The 22,332-nt window shown below is 36.1% G+C and overlaps 1 protein-coding gene across 1 annotated transcript in view; it reads right to left on the bottom strand.

Moving 5' to 3' along the window:
* FMN2 (formin 2) overlaps positions 1-22,332 on the bottom strand; it is a 433,801-nt gene that overhangs the window by 115,483 nt on the left and 295,986 nt on the right. The window contains exons 15-19 of the mRNA XM_077761768.1: positions 15,263-15,354; positions 14,969-15,098; positions 13,150-13,296; positions 9,636-9,695; positions 9,368-9,488 (exon numbers count right to left, since the gene is read on the bottom strand). Of these exons, the coding sequence (XP_077617894.1) occupies positions 9,368-9,488; positions 9,636-9,695; positions 13,150-13,296; positions 14,969-15,098; positions 15,263-15,354 (550 nt within the window). The remainder of the gene's footprint in view (positions 1-9,367; positions 9,489-9,635; positions 9,696-13,149; positions 13,297-14,968; positions 15,099-15,262; positions 15,355-22,332) is intronic.

Genomic DNA, 22,332 nt, shown 5'->3' with positions numbered 1-22,332 from the left:
TAACTTGTAGTTACCTAATCACTAAAGGAGGATTAATGATAATATCAACATCCCATAAATTAAATTGAGTTAATGCATCTAAAACACTGGCATGGGGTAGGCAACTACCTTGAAAGGTGTACCTAAATTACCGGCTTTGGGCTTTTTCAAACCATATCTATGCACAATTCTGACCCTACTTATGAATTCTGCTGTAATGAGCCAATTCAGGTGTGAATATTCTTTACCCTCAGATGTAAACTTGATATGAATTAAAAAATACCTGGCCTCAGAGATCAATAGACAATCGAAGCTGAAATCGTTGCAACTCTGGTGATTTTGTTCATGCTCTTTCCCATGCTTGAAATTGTATTTTTCTTTCTCCTGGACAGAATTTTACTGATCTTTCAAAGTCCAAATTAAATATAATTTTAATATATTTAATTTTAATATATTGAATCATGACCTTTTCTGTGTTTCTGTCGAATGTTATTTATATCACTAAAAAATATTTATTATACCACACAGGGTGTCTTTTATTTGTGCTTTCTATTTAATGAAAACTTGTTCTGTCGTATGTTACTTATATCACTAAAAAATATTTATTATACCACATAGGGTCTATCTTTTATTTGTGCTCTCTATTTAATGAAAATTTGTTGAATGAAAATTATGGTATTAGACTATAATATCTCTAAGATTCCTTACAATCTAAACCTACTAAGTCATCAAGAATCTGAAAAAAAAAGTTCATTGGTTTTGATCTAGTAATTATGATTCTAAGAATACTATATTAAGGAAATAATCAGAGATGTAATAAAAGGACTGTGAATAAAGATGTTCAACATATTTCTTAAGAGTAGGGAAAACTGGTAAAAGTCTAATTTTTTACAAGAATCAAATTACTCACTAAATTATGGCACACTCATAAGAAGAAGGATTATTATGAAATCATCTGAAATGGTTTTTGAATTGTATTAAATGGCTTGGGAAAATGCTCATGTTATAATTTTCAGTGGGAAAAAACATGTAAGCTATAAAAGTGAATACAGATGTCTAGTCAAATAGAATGATGAATTCATAGGCTGAGCCTCCCTTCTGCTGCAAACACGTAGCAATAAATGAAAACATAAAAAGAGAAAACCAAACAACACAGTATGTTTTGAAAAATGTTAATGTCTCCTTGGACCAGAAATACTAGAGTCGCCCAAGTTAATAAGCAGCGCTGAAGTAAGAGGCCACTGGAATGTGCACGTAGAGAAAAAGGTAAAGATCCTGGCTTATGTAGAGACTGGTGAAGGGAGAATTCACACAGCGAGAAATGGAACCAGTCTCACAAAGGAAAGCCCAGAGCTGTGAATGAGCTCCCCAAATCATGAAAGGAGGATGAAAACAGCTACAGTCCACATGTAGCTGTGTGCCTGGGGCAGCAAGCACAGGCAGGCACAGCTTTCCAGGCAAAACCTCAGCTAAGTCATTAACTAGCTTGATATTGAATGTGCAATAAGCCTAATATGCATGTATATGTACGTTATGTGGGCAAAGGGCAGGAGCCCCAGGCTGCCAATACAAGCTTTGGTTCTGGCCTGGGAGCCAAAAATAGACCAGGTCAAAACAATTTTAAAAATTGAGAGAATGCAGGATTTGGGGGGTCAGGAGAAGGGAGAGAGCAAGAGACAGGTTGATTAATAGACAGTTACAATCAAATCCTCAACTTGTTACACAAAAGCAATCATAAACAACACGTACATAATTGAGTATGTATGATTATGTCCCAACTGAACTTTACTTACAAAGGCTGTAATTTTCTGACATGTGTTTTAAGTCAACATTCCAATACCAAAATGAAACTAACGCGTAGAAAAACAGCTTACAACTATTGACAAATGAAGGATGGATTAATTTCAGATGAAACAAAAACTATAGAAAATCCAAAAAGGTCTTCAATATATTTTTTAAACATCAAAGAGATAAAGGAATGATAATATCCAAAATAAGAACTAGAAATTACTTCAAAAATAAAGGAGGATGTAATAAAAATCATATTAGAAATCCTGGAAACAAATAGATCACGATTAGTTGCACTGCTATTACAAACATCAGACTGGACAGAGTTAAAGAGAGACTTGATGAACTAGAAGACAATGTTGAGGAAGGTATGAAGACTATAGCATTTTTCGGACTAAGTCTTTGAGACCCACAAACACTCAGTGAGAGAACAACCAAATAAGATGGAGTAAAATGGAACTAAAAGTGGTAGCATAGTGGTTGATTTAATATTGATAAATACTATTATGTAAGGCTTATAAAACATTAGTAATTTTTAGAAGAAAAATGTTGGGACTAGAAGTCTGAAAAAAACACTAGAAGAAAGATGGGAGTTTAATTATTAGATAGAATATTCTAAAACTCTCATCTTATTTGGGAAAATAAGTACAATTTATAGTATGCCAAAAAGCTATATAAACTAAGAAAATATGTTAAATATTTAAGTTCAATAATTAATTTACAGAAATTAATAGAAATACTACCTATGACTTCCAAAATGTATTAGAAGATTCATAGGGAGAACACTGAAAAATTAGTCAAAGCAACAGAGAACCAGAAAAAGAGAATGTAAGAGTGAATTAATTAAATGACCCAATGTAAAGTAAGGGATATAAAAAGGATAAAAATTATATGTATCACGGCTCAAATGGTATATGCACGCAATATACCAGATAAAAATATACCAAATATTAACATTATTTATCATCAGACTGTAGAACCACAGATAAACATACTCTCTTCTCCACACTTTTCAATATTGTCTATTATTCCTATGCTGCACTGATACTCATTTTAAAATTATAACAAAATGTTATTTTTTGAAAAGCTATTGGTTGCATTTGAATTGAGTTTATATCATTATTTCCTTAAACAAAAAAATCAGAAATAAACAATTGTAAATAAAATTGTTACAAACAAAGGTGAATCAATACAATTTTAAAGACTGGATTTTCCTGTATATCTCTGAACAGAGATATAGCTTCAATTTGAAGATCTACTTCATTAATTTTAAACATTTTAAAGGCTGGTATTGAAGGCAGGGGGAGGGGTGGAGGATACAGAAATAATTTGCCTGAGAACATTCTTGCCCAGTTCCGGTAACTTAATTACTCAATGCCTTGTACATGCTGAGTTGATTTAGGTCATGTGGCAAGTGCTACAATTTCTAACTAAGAAAAGCACTGGAACAGAAGTCATCATTTGGCATGACTGCATCGAGAAAAGCTGCTGACGGCCAGAAGAGATCAAAAGCAGATCAGGTTGCTTAACAAACTACATGTCACTGAGCTCAGAGAGCCAGGGGAGCACCCCGAGGAGCTATGGAAATCCTGGGAACAAGCATAGAAACCAAGCTTAGCGGATGTTCTTATAAAATGCTAAAATGAGATTCAGTTGTTTTATTAGGATGCCCGAGCCATAACACATTATTTCTCAGTCTTCCTTTTTATCAAACTAATCACATCGTTTATTCTATGTTTTCCTTATAAATACTCAATATTTATTGTGTGGAAACCATTGGGATAAGCTCTGTATACACATCAGCTCAGTTTCTAAACCTTCTTAAAACAACTGTCTTCTGAAAAAGAATGAATTGAAGTGAACAGGCTATTTGAATTTTTGAATTTTCCTAAATGAATTACCTAATTTGGTCACTTAGAAGGAATCATTTAATGGTCTATTTATCAAAGTAGACATTAATTTAAATAATATCAAAAATAACATAATCCAAAAATCTCCCATTTGACACCCATCTAGTCAAATCAATGTACATATCGATTTATACCCATTTCATTTCCAACAGGGACACAAGGCAATTTTATTTTATGCCTTGTTAACATGAAATGCCACATTCATGCTAAAACTTTCCCAGAAAATGAATTTAAATTTCAGCTCTTAATATTTCCTTTATTGTGTCACAAAATATCTTTTATTCCCCGAATGGGAAAACTCACATTTTGGAAAAGTAAAACATAACAGGTATGATTAAATTATGATTTTGGTCAGTATTTAAAGGATACCTCACAGTTTGACAGCCTGTGTAAATAGCTCTTCAACTAATCTCATTTTATAAGAATACTAATATATAATTACATTAGTTCATAAACTATAGTTTCATTTCTCCACTTTCACTGTGAGCTCCTCACTGGAAAATACCATACTTCTGTTACTAACATGGTACTACATTTGTATTTCTTAAAATCTGTTCCACCGAGCAGCCCCTCTGGAAAACGGTGTGGAGGTTCCTCAAAAAATTAACAGCAGAACTCCCCTAGGACCCAGCAATAGCACTGCTAGGAATTTACCCAAGGGACACAGGAGTGCTGATGCATAGGAGCACATGTACCCCAATGTTCATAGCAGCACTCTCCACAATAGCCAAAACATGGAAAGAGCCTAAGTGTCCATCAACGGACAAATGGATCAAGAAGATGTGGTTTATCTATACCATGGAATACTACATGGCAATGAGAAACAATGAAATCTGGCCATGTGTAGCAACATGGATGGAACTCGAGGGTGTTATACTAAGTGAAATAAGTCAGGCAGAGAACGACAGATACCATGTGTTTGCACGTATAGGAGGATTAGGAGGAACTAACGGAGGACCGTGGGGGAGAAGAAGGGGAAAAATAGTGGAGGAGAGGGAGGGAGGCAAACCATGAGAGACTCTTGAATGCTGAGAACAAACTGAGACTGATGGATGTGGGGGGGAGGGGGAGATGGGCATGGAGGAGGGCACTTGTGGGGATGAGCGCTGGGTGTTATATGGAAACCAACCTGACAATAAACTATTTGTAAAAAAACAAAAAACAATAAATAAATAAATAAATAAATAATGTGTTCCACCGACTAGAGAAACTACCAAATACTTGTGAAAAAAAGTACTCTGTGGTCAAATAAATCAGGGAACTGCTGCCAACCCTCCTTTCAGGGAACTCTTTAAGTTCTCTTCATCGTACCCAGCAATTCTTACATTCATTTGGTCATGACCCTTCCCACTGCCTGAGCAGCAAATTGTAACAATCCATAGACAAATGAGGAAATACCGTTTTAGCAAATACTATCGGTGATAGTTGAGGGAATAGGCTTTTTTAGAAAACTTGATCTTACCCCAATTGAAAGTATAAAATGTAGGGCTTAAAATCATCACCTTCCCAACTCTCTAAAGTACTAAAAACGGCTCAAATGCTGCCATGATGTTTAATCTGTGTAGTGAACCACATTGGTTAAGAAGATGGATGAACAAGAAACCACTCTCTGGTGTGTGCTAGTTCCCTTGTTTTAACCCTAAGACTTGTGAGAACTTGGCATTTTCATGACTTACGTGTATATTTAATAACTACAGTAAGAAACTATGTAGATGGAAAAATAAATGAGGTAACATTCCACAGTGATCAACCAACCAAACCGGAAATTCCCTGGTATTAAGACTACCATTCTGGGGTGCGTGGGGGGCTCAGTCGGTTAAGCGTCCAGCTTCGGCTCAGGACGTGATCTCAAGGTTCGTGGGTTCAAGCCCCACGTTGGGCTCTGTGCTGACAGCTCAGAGCCTGGAGCCTGCCTGGGATTCTGTGCCTTCCTCTCTCTCTCTGCCCCTCCCCTACTTGTAGTCTGCTTCTCTCTCTCTCTCAAAAATAAACACTTTTTAAAAAAAGACTACCATTCCACTCATTTATTAAATCACTGGTAAACTACAAAATCCTACTTCGCAAGACTGAATTGTTGATCAAAGTGTGAAGTATTTTCCAGATATTCCAGAAATGCCCCCAGCACCATATGAGAGAGAGAGAGAGAGAGTGAGAGAGAGAGAAACAGGAAGCAGAATTTCATAAGCAAACCAAGATACCTGGCAAACTATGAAGTATAAGACATACTACACAGAAATGGTTGGGTTTCCTGTTGTTTTAAGAAATCATTCTTAAAAACATAGTAACAGAGTACTCTACAAATGTAACATAGTTTTATGTATTTTTTAAAATGAGGTAGTCATTCTTGGGTTCAATCAATGAGCACCCAGATTTGAGGCTCTAAAGGAGAACATCTAAGAGACATAATTTCACCCCTCCTTGGCTGTGATACTTGTATCTTCGGGTATCCATGGCAACTAGCAAATGCATAACATTCACCAGGACTATAAATGAATGCTATTGCGTGTTTAGAAAATATAAGCAAACTATATAATGTTGCTCTGTGGATTTAAATCCATATAAAAGTATCCGTGATGAAAATGTAACAACTTCATAAATTTGATTATAGATCCAATTTTTGTATAAATATTTCAAAACTGGGATACAATCTCTTAAAATGTGATATCACATTTGATTTAAGGACAGAGGTAATCAAGCCTCTTTATCTAGTAATACAACGTCAAATGATAATCTCACATAAATTTATTTATTCCCTGTCTGTGCTTAACACATGTAGCAGGAGGCTTACACAGACACCTTGACGCTATCTCAGCTCTGCCAGAAGAATCCTCATGATCATAAAGGGAATAAAGGCATTTTACATACAAAACAAAAAATATGGGTATAAATTATCTGTTTCTGTATAAACATTGCCTTTTCTCACATAAAATCTCTTTATCCTAAAAATTATCAGTGAAGTATAATTGACACATAAGATTATATTAGTTTTAGGAAAACAATATAATGATTCAACACTTGTCTACATTATGAAATGATTACCACAAAAGTCTAGTGAATATCTATCAACAAACATAAATTTTTTCCCCTTGTGATGGGAACTCTTAAGATTTCCTTTCTTGGCATCTTTCAAATTGTTAATACAATATTACTGACTAAAGTCACATACTGTATATTACGCCCCGGTGACATATTTACTCATAATTGGAAGGTTGTACACCCTGATCCCTTCCCCCATTTTCTCCACCACCAAAACCCCTCCCTCTAGCAACTACCCATCTGTTCTCTGTGTCTATGAACTTTGTTTTGTTTTCTTATTTTGTTCTTTTTAGAGTCTACATGTAGGTGAAATCATACAGGATCTGTCTTTTTCTGTCAGAATTATTTCATTCAACAAAATACACTCAAGATCTATCCATGCTATTGCAAATGATAAGATTTCCTTCTTTTTGATGGTTCAGTAATATTCCTCTGTGTGTATCTACTTATATATACACACATACATGCCACATCTTTATCTATTCATCTAGATGGACACTTAGGTTACTTGCATACCTTGGCTATTGTCAGTAGTGCTGCGATGGATAGAGGGGCACGTATAGCTTTTCAAATTAGTGTTTTCATTTTCTTCTGATAAATACCCAGAGGTAGAATTGCTATATTTGATAACAGTTCTATTTTAAATTTTTTTAGGAAACTCCATACTGTTTCCTCAGTAGCTACACCAATTTACACTAGAACAGTGCAGGCAGGTTCCTTTTTTTCTACATCCTCACCAACACTCGCTGTTTCTTGCCCTTTTGACACTAGCCATTCTGAGAGGTGTGAAGTGATATCTCACTGTGGCTTTAATTTACATTCCCCTGATGATGAGTGATGTTCAGCATCTTTTCGTGCGCCTCTTGGCTATCTGTATATCTTCTTTGGAAAAATGCCTGTTCAGATCCTCTGCCCATTTTTAATTGGATCATTTGTGTTTTTGTTGTTAACTTGTTTGAGTTCTTTATACATTTTCAATATTAACCCCTTATTGGATTTATCATTTGCAAATATCTTCTCCCATTTAGTAAGCTGCCTTGTCATTTTGTTGATGGTTTCCTTCTCTATGCAGAAGCTTTTTAGCTTGATGTCATCCCATTTCTTTATTTTGCTTTTGTTGCCATTGCCTTTGGAGTCTGATCCAAAAAAAAGTATCACCGAGACCAACATCAAGGAGGTTACTGCCTATGGTTTCTGGTCTTATATTCAGATCTTTAACCTATTTTGAGCTAATTTTGGGGTATGGTGTAAGATACTGTCCAGTTTTCCTTCCTTCCTTCCTTCCTTCCTTCTTTCTTTCGTTCGTTCTTTCTCTCTCTCTCTCTTTCTTCTCCTTCCTTCCTTCCTTCCTCTCGCTTTTTCTTTCCTTTTTTGCATTTGGATGTCCAGTTTTCCAAAATTCCATTCATTGCAGAGACTATCCTTTCCCCATTGAATATTCTTGCCTCCTTTGTCATAAATTAATCAACCATATATGTATGCGCTTATTTCTGGGCTTTCAATTCTGTTCAGGTGACCTATGCCAATACTATACTGTTCTGATTACTCTAGCTTTGTAATATAGCTTGAAATCAGGAGGTAAGTATAATGCTTCCAGCTTTATTCCTTCTCAAAATTGCTTTGGCTATTCAGAATCTTTTGTGGTTCTTTACAACTTTTCGGATCATTTGTGCTAATTCTGTGAAAAAGGCCACTGGAATTTTGACAGGGATTACATTGAATCTGGAGATTTCTTTGGGTAATATGGACATTTTTAACAATATTAAATCTTACAAACAATGAATACAGAATACCCTTCTATTTGTAGATTTTTCAGTTTCTTTCATCAGTGTCTTATAGGTTCTAGTGTACAGATGTTGCACATTCTGGGTTGAATTTATCCCCAGGTATTTTATTCTTTTTGATGCAGTTGTAATGAGACTGTTTCTTTAATTTCTCTTTTGGAGAGTCTGTTATTGGTGTATAAAAATGCAACAGATTTTTGTATATTGATTACGTACCCTGCAACTTAGTTTATTACTAATCATAGTTTTTGGTGGTCTTTAGGGTTTTTTGTATATAAAATGTCCTCAGCAAATGATGACAGCTTTTCTTCCTTTCCAATTTGGATGGTTTTTATTTTAAAATGTTACTTTTAATTTAGAAATCTGAAGAATTTTAGACTCTTCGAAATGATTTGATGCGAGGCTTTGTGACTGATAATAAGATGTTATGCATGCACGTGTTTTTGAGCAAACATGTGAAAGAACATTTTTGTTCCCAGGGAAGTTCACAACAACACAACATCTTGTGCGAGTATACCACGGAGGACAGGGAGGAACTATTTGTCTTTTAACAATATAACGATGAATGAACAAATGTTCCTGGCTATAAAGTGTAAGTGTACACAAGATGATCAAATTGGCTTCTGATGAAAGAGATAGCTATTCAAATAACCAATATATTATTCAATATCTAAATGTCAAATATATGTAACTTTTTAAAACACAAAAGAACTAGCCTATGGGTAATATTTTTCTTTTGCCACACTAAAAGAAATGTAGTTTTACAAAGCTGTTAAAGATTTACTGTCTTAAAAAAAATTGAAAAGTCAGACGTTTTTCTCATTAAAAAAGCATGAATAATACAAAAATGATTCCTTAGGTGTATGTTACCTTTCAAGTCTTTCTTTAGTTTTCTGAGATCTTTTTGAAAATCTTCAAACTTCATCTGCGAGGCCTGAAACAAGTCCTGGGGTTCTGGCAGTGGAAAAACACACTGCTCTTTTCCAGCATCCTGATTAGCAAAAAACACAAAATTGTAAAGCAAATCAGGGTCAGTATAAATAAGAACAATATAATAATGGCAACGACAAAACAAAAAACACTGCCAAATCACTCAACAGTAAACAGTAACAAAACATCTCTGTAAACAGTGTCTTACCTCGTCAAAATTTCGAAGATAGTAGGAAACAATGTACGACAACAGGCTTCTGCTGTTGTCCTAGGCAGAAAGACAAAAGTAAGTAAAATGATAGTTTTTAAATATCAGAGCATCAAATAAATTAGATTCCAGGAAACTAATATACGGACGCGAACGTTTAGAATAAGATGTGACATCCTGTATTTCAAAGCACCGCAGCCACTACATCTAAGGAATTCAACGGCAAGAAGATCTGCTTTTCCCCAGGGTTCTGATCTAAGCACCAAGTGGAAGCTCACTGTTTAAGGACGGGGTCTCAGTGGTGAATACTCTCCTGTCTTACCCTCTCTGATCAGAACTTTCATTCATTCATTCTCGTGCTTTATTTTTAAAAGGTATAACTACTACCTTCACGGAAACGATTAAACATTTTGCCCGCATTTCCCTACCTCTTCTGGACCAGCAGGTTTCACTGCAACAGTACATTTGACTGAGGTTTGTTAGCAGGGAGATTAAGAAAATAAAGTTAAGTATTATTTCAAGTAAGCAGGAGCTTTAAAAGTGCAAATTCAAGGGGCGCCTGGGTGGCTCAGTTGGTTAAGCATCTGACTTCGGCTCAGGTCATGATCTCGTAGTTCTTGAGTTCAAGCCCCACTTCAGGCTCTGTGCTGACAGCTGCCTGGAGCCTGTTTCAGATTCTGTGTCTCCCTCTCTCTCTGCCCCTCCCTTGCTTGTGCTCTGTGTCTATGTCTGTGTCTAAAAGTGCAAATACATATTATAAATGGCTATGTAAGCACCTGAGATTGTGGGATTAATATACAGGCAGCTATAAACAATGCAACCTGTATACTTCCATAGAATAATGTAGAAATGTTTCTATTCTAACAGTCTTCAAAGAATAGCTTTTTACCTTCTTTCTGGCACATTTAAAGGCATTCAGTTCACGATGTCTTTATAGTTTTTAAAAATATGTATTTTATATATACTTTAAAATATGACAAACAACATTCCCTGAAATCTTCAATCTAACCCATTATTTTCCGTCTATTATAAAAAGCAATAGGCTTTAATAATTTAGTTTGACATGTAGATAATACAGTGTTTAGAGACTTCACTGTAATATACAGTAATCATAATATAATAATAATACATTGTGCCGTAATATATTGCAATAGTAAAAGCAATGTATTTTTTAGGAACACCATTTGCTTGCTAATAATTTAAGCAACTTTCCTTTCTCTTTCCTAACATATTTCAAAGAAATGGTTAGCACTTCTTGAATGAATTAACAAAACATTTATTAACTGCCTGCTATTAACAGCTTGCTAGGCAAGCTGAGGGAAAATTCTGAGTGATCTGAGTAGTAGCTCTGTCCATGCAGGTCCACAAACAGTACTAAGAAATAGGCACAGTTATATTCATTTTATAGAGCAAGAACCAAATCAGGAAGACTTGTGTAACTCTTATGAGAACGCAAATGAAATTATAAAAAAAAAATCTCGCTTCTTGATTTTATTACGTAATTTTTATCTAGGTTAGTCCTTAATTATTTAAATTAATAACATTATACTTAGAGGGGGATTGAATAAGATATACCAACCAATAAAGAAACAGAAAATCCTTTATTCATATGTAATTATGAAAATCAGAATCTATTTCAGATCAACTTTTATAAGTTAAATATTATGTTGATGATATTTATATTCCAGTATTATTTGCAAAAGTTACTTGTTTCAATTCAACAATCAGTTGTTAAGAACTATTCAATGCTTCGAAGAGAGCTTTTGCTTTTGAACAAATGTGATTTATCATGTTGACATATTGGAGGTTCCTATGAAAACTTGTGCCATACTAATATACTAGCTTCTGAACAAATATACCCATAAAAACCGCAAAAATTATATGTTGCTGGTATTCCAAGAAAGGGCTATGCTTTATTCAATTTTGGAAAAGTAATAACCGATATTTCCCAGAACTCAGTGAAAGAATGTTACATAAATATACGAGTGTACGTATGAATGAATGAACAGATGAGTTGTTGACCAGCCGAAACAACAACAACAAAGTATTTCTTATGAGGAAGACACAAGTTGAGCCTTGAACAACATGGGTTTGAACTGTGTGGGCCACTTACACGGAGATTTTTGTCAACAAGTACAGTATAATACTGGAAATGTAGTTTCTCTTCCTTCTGTTTTTCTTAAAAATATTTTCTCTAGCTTACTTTAATGTAAGAATACAGTATATGTTACCTATAACATATGAAATAGGTATCAATCGGTGAATGTTGTGGGCTGTTAGTAGTCAAGTCTTGGGAGAGTCGCAAGTTATGTGCGGCTTTTCAACTGAGCAGAAGGTCAGTGCCCTAAGCTCCACATCCTTCAAGTGTCAACTATATTCACTATCTAGGAAGAACAGTTCTACTATTTCCATTCCTATGAGCCAACTATTTATTTAAACTTAATATTTTAAAATATTTTCAATGTTTATTTATTTTTAAGAGAGAAAGAGACAGAGTGTGAGTGGGGGAGGGACAGAGAGAGAGACACACAGAATCTGAAGCTCCAGGCTTTGAGCTGTCAGCACAGAGCCCAGTGCAGGGCTCGAACTCACAAACTTTGAGACATGATTTGAGCCGAAGGCAGACTCTTAACGGACTAAGCCACTCAGCCACCCCTTAAACTTAGTATTTTTAAAACATGTCTGGGGCGCCTGGGTGGCTCAGTCAGACTCTGTGTCTCCCTCTCTCTCTGCCCCTCCCCTGCTCATGCTCTGTCTCTCTGTCTCTCAAAAATAAAGAAGTGTTAAAAATTTTAAAATAAAATAAAATAAAAACATGTCCATAATTTCCTTTATGTTCTGTAGAGAGATTCTATCAGAGAACTAGAATTCTGTTATTTTCTAAGTTTGCATTCTCAAACATTAACTCTAAGTTGTTTCCCTAATCTTATATTTTTACTGGCGCTGTCATAATCTCTTAGTTGTTAATGTTAAACAAATACAAGTATAGAAGTGGGATCAAAAAGTAATTAGTCCTGCAAAAGGGCTTAGGCATTCCCACATATGCCAGTATCAAGGGGAATGTGATATGTAGAAAAACAAAATCATCTCTTACATTTTATTTAAAGTCTACTTTCACTCATCTTTGTTTTGTTTTTAAAATACAAGCCTATTGGCCTCCATTACTTAACACAGAAGAGAAGAATAGTACTGTCTAATTTATGAAAATTAATTAGTCCTCAGACTTCAAAAGGATAAATTTTAGTAGACATGGTAATGATAGAGTGAAAAAATAATTATTTTTATTCTCTACTCAATTATTCACTAAACATAGGATTCCCACTCACTCACTTGAGGAAACATTCACAAAATCATAAACATATGATGGCCGTATACTTTTACCTCGCTCACAACATAAAGACATTTTTGATCTCGGAACATAAACATTTATTACAACATGTTTACAGTCAAACTTATTACTAAACAAACCTTCTAATCCTCAATTTGCCTACATTCATTCAGAGCAAATACTTACACTGCTTTTGACATCTTTCAGCTTCGGAAGAATGTCTAATCCAAAGCCATCTGCCTGTCCTCGAGTCTTATTTCCACCATTCATGTAGTTCCCAAAAGCAAGAACCAAACCCAGAATCTGCATAACCCCTGGGCCATTTTTTAATGTCTGTAAAATAGGGTAGAGAACGGTTTATCTCTTAGACAGAGTCTTCTTTGAATTATCTTATGTCAGTGGCAGATATTCATATCAAAATAATAATTCTGGGTCACATCTAAACTGTATCATTGCACATTATCAGGATATTTTAAGAGTAGTGTCTCCAAAGTTAACTATGTTTTTTTAATTTAAATTTTAGTTAACATACAGCGCAATATTAGTTTCAGGAGTAGAATTCAGTGATTCATCGCTTACGTGTAATATCCAGTGCTCATCACGAGTGTCCTCCTTACTACCCATCACCTTATCTAGCCCATCCCCCACCCATTTCCCTCCTTCAACCCATAGTTTGTTCTCTATCACTGAGAGCCTCTTGTAGCTTGTTTCCCTCTCTTCTCCTCACCCCGCACCCCTTCCCATCTGGTCCTCCATTTTGTTTCTTAAATTCTATATAGGAGTAAAACCATATGGTACTTGTCTTTTTCTGATTGACTTATCTCACTTAGCATAATGCATTCTAGCTCCATCCACTTCATCACAAATGGTAAGATCTCATTCTTTTTGATGCCTGAGTATTATTCCATTATATATAGACATATATACGTATATATATATATAATCTTCTTTATCCATTCATCATCCATTCTTTATTCATTATATATACATATATATACATATCTACATATGTATATATAATCTTCTTTATCCATTCATCAGTCGACGGACATTTGTGCTCTCTCCATAGTTTGGCTATCTTTAGTACCTCTTCAAATCTGTATTTTTGGGTAAATACTTAACAGTGCAAGTGCTGGACTGTAGGATAGTTTTATTTTTAGTTTACTCAAAGTTAACTTTAAGAAGTTGTACCACCTACGAGATTCAGGTACACATTTGTAAACTGAGAGGTACCATTCGGAGCCATTTCTATGATGCAACTGCATGGAAAACATAAGGCTGTAATATGAGAACTACCAGAAAAGAATGGCATTGCCATCACCCTAATTGTACCTACAATTCAAATGTTTGGCACAAATTGTGGGAAACCAAAACACAGTTTTATAGGTTAATTTCCAAATTTAGATTTAGCCCTGAAAAGCACACACTCACTTCTTCCAAACCATGAAGCTTAGCTGGAATTTGCACATATTCTTTCCTCTGAAAATGTGTCTTTAATAACATCTTACTACTTTTCAAAATGATTTACCAGAATGAGTGGTACTATTGATTTTTGACGAGTTGTTTTAAATGCTAATATTGGTCATTTCTGCCAAACATTTATTCTTTGTTTTCTGAAGACTATTCGTCTTCTGTTGAGTCATACAGCTGTTCCTAAATCATTTGCATGGAATCATTAACAATCCGTAGAAGGCCCCTTCCAAAACAAAAGGAAAATAAATGAAATGTCTTCAGATCACATTTAATCTGAAGTCTAGTGAAGGAAAAGGACCAGGGAAAGTGATTTTGTTTTGGCAAAAGCAGAAGGGACAGCAATTCCCAGACGTGGGGCACAATGAGCACACGGTCTCCAAGTTTTTCTTTCATCTTGAAGCCAGTCATGGTGTGTTGTCTTTTGTGGAACTGCTAGCCTGCAAACTTATTTGTAAGTAAAAGAAAGCGGTGTATGACTGAACACAATGAAATATCAGGACCCGATCGTCACTCTCTATGGACTGCAACCCACCTCACACAACTTCTGCAGCACCTCCAGTTTGCGACGAATTGAGCAAATGCTTTCTGAAAACGTAGACTGGAACAGGATACAAAAGACTCGCTCTGAAAAGTTGGGGATCAGTGACAGTTCATAAAGGAACCTAAGGGAATAAACGCAAGTGAAGAAGAGAGACGTAAGTCATATAAACAGATGTTGACCCCCATATTTCTCATGACAATTCTGTACAGAAGATGCTACATTTTCCAAACGGAAAGAGGCTGCCACATGCCCGCTGCCCCCAGCGAGGTCCCGAGGTGTTCTTACTGTTCAGGTTTGTCCAGAGACTTGGCATTTTCCTTGTCTTTAGAGGATCGGCCGTGTTTCTCAATTTTTTCCAGTTCATCCGACTGTGCTCTCTGGAAAAAAGAATGCCAGGCAGTTATTGAAAACCTTATGAAATGAATCCCTTAGATTATGAGAATCTTAACACAGCAAAACTCTATATATTTCCATATTTCTTAGCATCTGTTTGCAGTAAAGCTTGACTTAATTCATGAAGGCATTTTAAAGTGTAAATATGTTTAATGCAAACCAGATCGCCTCCAAACCTTCCAAATAATGTTACTGGCTATTAGTGATCTGCAAAACATTTATTTACTTAAGCATGCTTTAAAATAATACAGTTTTCCTCTCTTGTTTTTGGATGTTTGGTAATACTCTTTAGGATACAAGAATTTCATTTTAAAGTGGGCATGTCTTATTTAGAAGTCAATCAAGATAAATTTGGAAGTAATTTGGTCATAATGTTATAAGACTTCTAAAGGAAAAAAGTACATATTCAACCCCTGCAATCCTTGTTTATGGCTTTTTTTTAGGGGAAAAATACAATTGAATTATTAAGTTCTGGAACAAAAATAAAAGGTTGATTTTTCTGCTGAATTTTCTTTTTGACACAAAATGTGGCTTTCGGCTTCTTTTCTTCCAAAATATCTTCTTTTATCATTTATAATTACAAGCTAAAATTCGGTCATCCTAACTTTGTTTCTTTGTAGGAAAGTTTCTTCTGCATTTTTCATATATGGTAGAAGATTTTACAGATGGAGAAATATGCATCTATTCTTCTTTATGAAAATTTTGGATGCTTTATATTTGTGGTCTTATCTTTATTGTATAGCTCATAAAGATGTTTCAAGACAGCCAAATACAGTATTTCATTGCATTAAGAAGTGTGAGCAGACTCCCATATCCTGAATTTGAGTCTAATCCTCAGATCTTAAAATAATTATTTTAATTATTATTTTTTGTTTAAATATTAAAGCAGTTTAGCCAAGAACTACTGTATGAGACAGAATCTGATAGGTCTATAGAAACTAAAGATTTCATCTGAAAGCCAGCTATATTCTTTTTTTATTCACTGATTGTTTTGAAATGCAGGTTTTCAGGTGATGGTATTAACTAGCAAAGACTAGTTCCTCAAAGGAAGCTTCATTTTTTATTTTTTAAAACAGTTCATTTCTTATTTTAGTTACTTATTTTTAATTAAGTTCTATGCCCAATGTGGGGCCTGAACTTACAACCCAGAGATCAAGAGTCACATGTTCTACCGACTGAGCCAGCCAGGTGCCCTCACATGAAGCTTCTTTAAACAGGGGAAGAGGATTTGATGACAGATCAGTAGATCTTCTGAGGGTTTGTATTGAAAATAAATTTTGCTTTCGAAATCCAATGCAACAAAAGATCCAAAGAAGTAAAAGGCATGCATTTAATGCAAATATCCAAAGCTACTCCAAAGTTTTAGAACCTGCTTCTAGAATTTCAACTGCATAGTAGTTTCAACTGCTTTTTTCCACCAGTTTATTGTGATCTGGCCCAAGAATTTTAGGGAAGTAAATACCACTTACCGTAACTACTGCCCAGAAGCCAGCCCCACTGATCCCATACCACTTAAAACCAAGTAACAAGATGGCTTTTAATAATGACCATGCTCATCTTTCTGGCAAATAACTATACTTATTGCCCAGGGCACTATTATAAAAGAATATTAAAATTCAGAATACTGACAAAACAGGGCTCTTTTAAGACATGGAGTTCTGCACCAAAATACATCCTAGAAAGGGTTCCAGTCCCTATAATCTCTCTATTCTTTTCTTTTTATTTAAATTTTAGTTAATATACATTGCAATATTGGTTTCAGGAGTAGAATTCCGTGATTCATCACTTACGTGCAGCACCCAGTGCTCATCAAGCAAGTGCTTTCCTTAATGCCCACCACCCATCTAGCCCACCTCCTATCCACCTCCCTCTGCCAACCCTCAGCTTGTTCTCTATCATTAGGAGTCTCTTAGGGTTTCTTTCTCTCTCTTCTCTTTTTCCTCCCTTCCCATATGTTCATCGGTTTTGTTTCTTTAATTCCACATATGAGTGAAATCATATGATATTTGTCTTTCTCTGATTGACTTATTTCGCTTAGCAGAGCAGAAAATTAGTCTGCTGTCTTCAAACTCAATCACATTCAATACCCAAACTTCAACGGGGGTGGGAGGGGGGTGATTCATCTTGCTACAATCTGACGAAGTAATTATTGTTTGTTGGTTTAATTTTTGTTTTTAGAACCTTAGATAACCTGACATAGGCTCAACCTAGTTGAGTGCCGGTATGAAGAGGTGAATGATTAGAAGCTGACTCCATGGACTCTGTAAATTTCTGTGGCCTTTAAATAAAAACACATAAAATCTCAACAAACAACTATAAGAGGAAAAGATGGCTAAGGTAAACCATGATAATAATTAAATATTGAAGAGAAGGACAGAATTCCCCAATGTCTTGAGAATAAAGTGAGTTTGTGGCAAAACTATAGTTATTCCCCAAATTATTCAGTACACATGGATTACAAATGGCATAGTCCTTTATACTTAATACTCTCTTAGACCATTTCTGCTGACTTCAGAAATAAAAGTTGCCTGGGGTTGTGACAGTGCTGCTTTATGGATGATAAAAGGAAATAATGCCACTCTATTCCATACCATATCGGGCCCCTGGGCTCTCTAAACAATAGATATTGATCAGAGGCCAAACAGGAGTTTCAGGCAAGGCTTTATTGGGGCTTATTCTCGGGACCAAAGGAAGACAGCACCAAAGAAGAGTGTCCTCCTGCCAATTCCTGGAGGAGAGGTCAGCGAGAACATTTTAAAGAAACTCAGGCAGGAAAAGGGTGATATCTAACCACGCAGAGGTGGGAACTTATTAGCACCTGTGCGATTAAAGGTCATGCTTCTTCATGCATCATATATCTAGTTACCCTGTTAAGTCTCCACCCCTGGGCATGATTTTTAGTGTTATAATCAAGTAAAAAGTTAGTGAATAGTCAGTGCTGGGGTCTATCTTGCCACACACTGCTTTGGTCTGCTCTTGCCCAGTCTCTGTGGTGAGCACCCTCCCTCCACATTCCTGCAAGATGTGCTGCTACTCAAGAGACTAAGTTTCAGCATTTTTTTCTTATGGAGGCAGCCAAGGAACGCTGGATTCTGCAGTCAGGGTTGAGGGGACCGGAGTACAGTCTTTGCTCTGTCTCATATCCACCCCCACCAAAACTCCCTTCTTCTTCCCCATGTTAAGCAACACAGAACTTCCAAATGCCGGCATATGTTACTTTCTGGTATTTAAAAAAAGATAATTTAAAAAAAAAAATCACTGCCCATCTTATCAAAAAAGTCTTAATTAGAGCAAAGCCACCAAACTTATGGAGGCAGACATAAAATTTCCAAAATTCCAATGTTACTTCAGAGCTTGAGTGTTATCGTTGGCAACAAACACCAATGTTATCCTTAAAGAATCGCTTAACTGTGTTCATTTTCAGGAAAATGTCTACCAAATGCCAATGTATTAATAATCACAGTTTGCCATCTGGATCTTCACATAGAGATGGCGTCCAATGAACAAGGGCTACCTTAATTCACAATAAGTACTTTTAATCAAAGGAACTGTTGTACTTTGCAGCCCAGCAGAAATGCTTTATGTGTACTTTCTGTTTGTCACACGGAGTATTAAAAACACATATACTCAAGAGTTGAGTTTTAATAAATGTTCACTGTTCATTAAGGACACTCTAAATAAAGCTAGCTTTTGTTCCCCATGCAAGTGCATGGCAGTGAAGAATTACAAGGACAAACCGATTCAAGTGGAGGTGTCAGAATGTTTACCTTTCATTGCTTTTGACCCATCAGTACAAACATTTGTCAAAAAAAAAAATCTTAGTGTTATTATGAAAGTCATTTTTATATTGTAGACCCCCTTGAAAAAAATGCAGAAGCCCTGGGCACCCATGGGGCAGACTTTGGGAACTGACGTTTGGTAAAACTTTCCTATGAAACTGATGATTAAATTATCGTCGGCATTCACAAGACTCAAACACCTCCAGAAACAAAAATCCATTGTCTCTCTCAACTAACTGATCATTATATCTTTAAAAAACACTGTCCAAAACCAAACCAAAACAAAAGCATTGCTGCATTATATTAAACAAAAATATTTCCTCCACTTTCAGACATTAATTCTTGGTCTACTCTCTGGGGTCAATTGTAAATGTCTTTCAAATATTTGGGAAAGCTACATTTTTCTTCCTGTCTTCTATGCTAAGTACTTTGGTTATTTACAATTTATATGATATAAATGTGAGCCTACCATGATCATAGTTGCTGTTTATGTTTCTGATGACTTACAAATGACACACAATGGAGCATCATGCCACTCTCGCATGGTATAGTCTGAGTCTCAAGTCCATCATTCCAGAAAGACCAATGCTGTTACTACAGCTTGAAATTAAGAACAATATTTGGAGGAGCCCTATATCCTTTAAGTTATCAGTAGCCTAATATTGTTTCATGTTTATAGGCTCTCTGTCTCTCTTGTTCTGTATTGGTGAAATTGATTATTTTGGACTCAGGCATAACAACACATTTGCTTTTTTGGAGTTTTTTTTTTTTTCTTATAAACAATCAACTATTCTAAGATTTTATAGCTTGAGGTCACAATTTTGTCATCCTATGGAGCAAAAACCACTTTGGGCTAGGGTAGCATGAACTTCAGAAAAAAGACCCCTGTTTTGAAGAATATGCTGGCTCTAGATAGATGGAGAGCTAATCTCATTGATTCGCCTCTAAATTTGCTCTGCTTCTTGTACTCGCAGTCGCTGTTGAAGGCACAGGCATCCACCCAATCCCTTACACCACCACACCAGATCGTCTACCTGGAATATACATCATTCACTTTGGCTTGTTGCTTGACTTGGTTAGAAATGACCTCCTCTGGAAAGCCTGCCTCAATCACCTTGATCTCTGTTACAATTATTCTCTTTCCCAAGTGATAACACAAAATCTTATATTTGCTTTATTTTATGCTATGCTTACCACACCATCTTACCGGTGATATAAATATATGCCTACACCTTCTATTGACTAGAGCTTTTTGAGGAAAAGGGCCATGTCTTAGGTATCTCTATGGTCCTAGTAACTAGTATGGTTTACGGTATATAGTTAACAGTCAATAATACTTTTTTAAACACTGAAAAATTATGACAGTAATTGAACATGACAAAAGAAGCCCTCTGAGTCATGGAGAAGAGACAGGAAAAAAGAGAGGATATTGACAGAACAATATAAGAACTATTGAGGACATAATGATATGCAGATGATTCCAGCTGTTTATCGTCATCGTAAGAGTATAATGAGGGCTCCTATGCGGTCATTTGAACTCCAAAATCGATACTGTGCACGCATGAAACAGAATTAGTCATTTCAAATGCTAGTGCACAAATAGGTAAATAAAAAAATAAAAATAACGCTATGCCTGGATAGAGTACATATGAATTCACCCATCCATACATTCACTCAACACAATTCTCTTGTGTACTTATAAGCAGAGGTACTTAAGTGTGTAAAGGTGCAAGAAGCAGGACTAAAACATAACAGGGTTTTAAGCAATGTTAAATCAACTCAGCAAGACTCTGCCATTCACTAACATACCATAACCAACTGTTTCCTGCCCACCATCTTGCCTTGCTCTTGCAAAACATGAAGGACCGAGCAAAAGTCTGTTATCCTCTATCTGCTAAGCCCCCAAATTATTGTTCTTAATAGCAACCACACAACTGATGTCAAACTAGCGGTTATAAATTTGTACCAGATTAATCCACAGGTCATCTGGACACTTTTGGCTTTGTTTGGCCTTCAAACTAAATTTAGTGTCAAGTGTTCTTCTCTGGTCCACTAGTATGAGGTAATCATCAAGGTCAAATTTTTTAAAGAAATGAATTTTAGGGATTCATTCATCCATTCACTTAAAGGCCTAGTGTTTACCAGCATTATAGCAGGCACAGGGAACGAAAAGGTATATATGTTAGGCTTCAGGTTCAAGCAAAATCCTATATCATGCACCAAGTTGCTCATCACATCACTCTTATTTGTTAACCCTTCTGTAGTGATCTCTTCCACTGCTTTTTAAAACTATATATGACTCACCATATATGAAGAGGATGCCACTGGTCCACTCCCATACCAATGGTGATTTCCTGAAGTATGTTCATTCCTCATTATGGCCAAAGCCATGGGCAACACGGCCAAACCCCTATACATCAGTTAATAACATGAAGGAATTGCCAAGCTCCTGACGTTCGAATCAGAAAACTTACCTCTTCCAGTCCCACTCACTTCCATGATTAAATCGCTTCAGTCTCTTTCTTTGCACACTGCTTCCCACAGCCACCCAGTTACCTGCAGATTTGTACCAGAACATCCTTTTCTCGAGAGTTACTGTGTTTGCCAATACGGAAATGGACCGCAGCTGCTGCTAAGCTGGATGGTTTTATCAGTTACCAAAGATTCATCACACTTAAAACCCAGAAACAATTCTTCACGCAACCACCGGCCAAAATGCACCCAGATGACAGGCTATCATCACTGATTTCACCATATATACTGACCTCCAGTACCCCTGACCCAGACACCCCCTTAAGCTGAAACCTCCTATTCCAACTTCTACAGAGAGGAAGACATTGAGGAGCGAGGCGTGGGGAGGGAGGCAGGAACACCGAGATCAGCTGGTGCGCATTTCCACTGTAGGTACTTCCGTCCACTGCCTGCTGTTTCTCAGTGTTCCAGAAAACACAAACTTAGATTCCTGAGACTCACTAGGAATTGTTGTACACTATGCCCATTTTTCAGATTCACATACTACCTACTCTTAGAAGTTATATTGTTGAAAAATTGTGTCAGTAGTGATCCTCGTACTTAATTGATCACAAAATGTGTGCACATGTGTGTGAGAGACAGACAGACAGACAGACAGAAAATGACAGACACACTCCCAAAGGGCCGGTGTTCTAAAGTCTAGAAAGTGGA

The sequence above is a fragment of the Crocuta crocuta genome, unplaced genomic scaffold, assembly GCF_008692635.1.
Source record: "Crocuta crocuta isolate KB4526 unplaced genomic scaffold, BGI_CrCroc_1.0 scaffold243, whole genome shotgun sequence".
In the NCBI taxonomy this organism is placed as follows: domain Eukaryota; kingdom Metazoa; phylum Chordata; class Mammalia; order Carnivora; family Hyaenidae; genus Crocuta; species Crocuta crocuta.
Note: the sequence above shows the minus strand (reverse complement) of the source record. Positions and strands in the feature narration are given on the sequence as shown.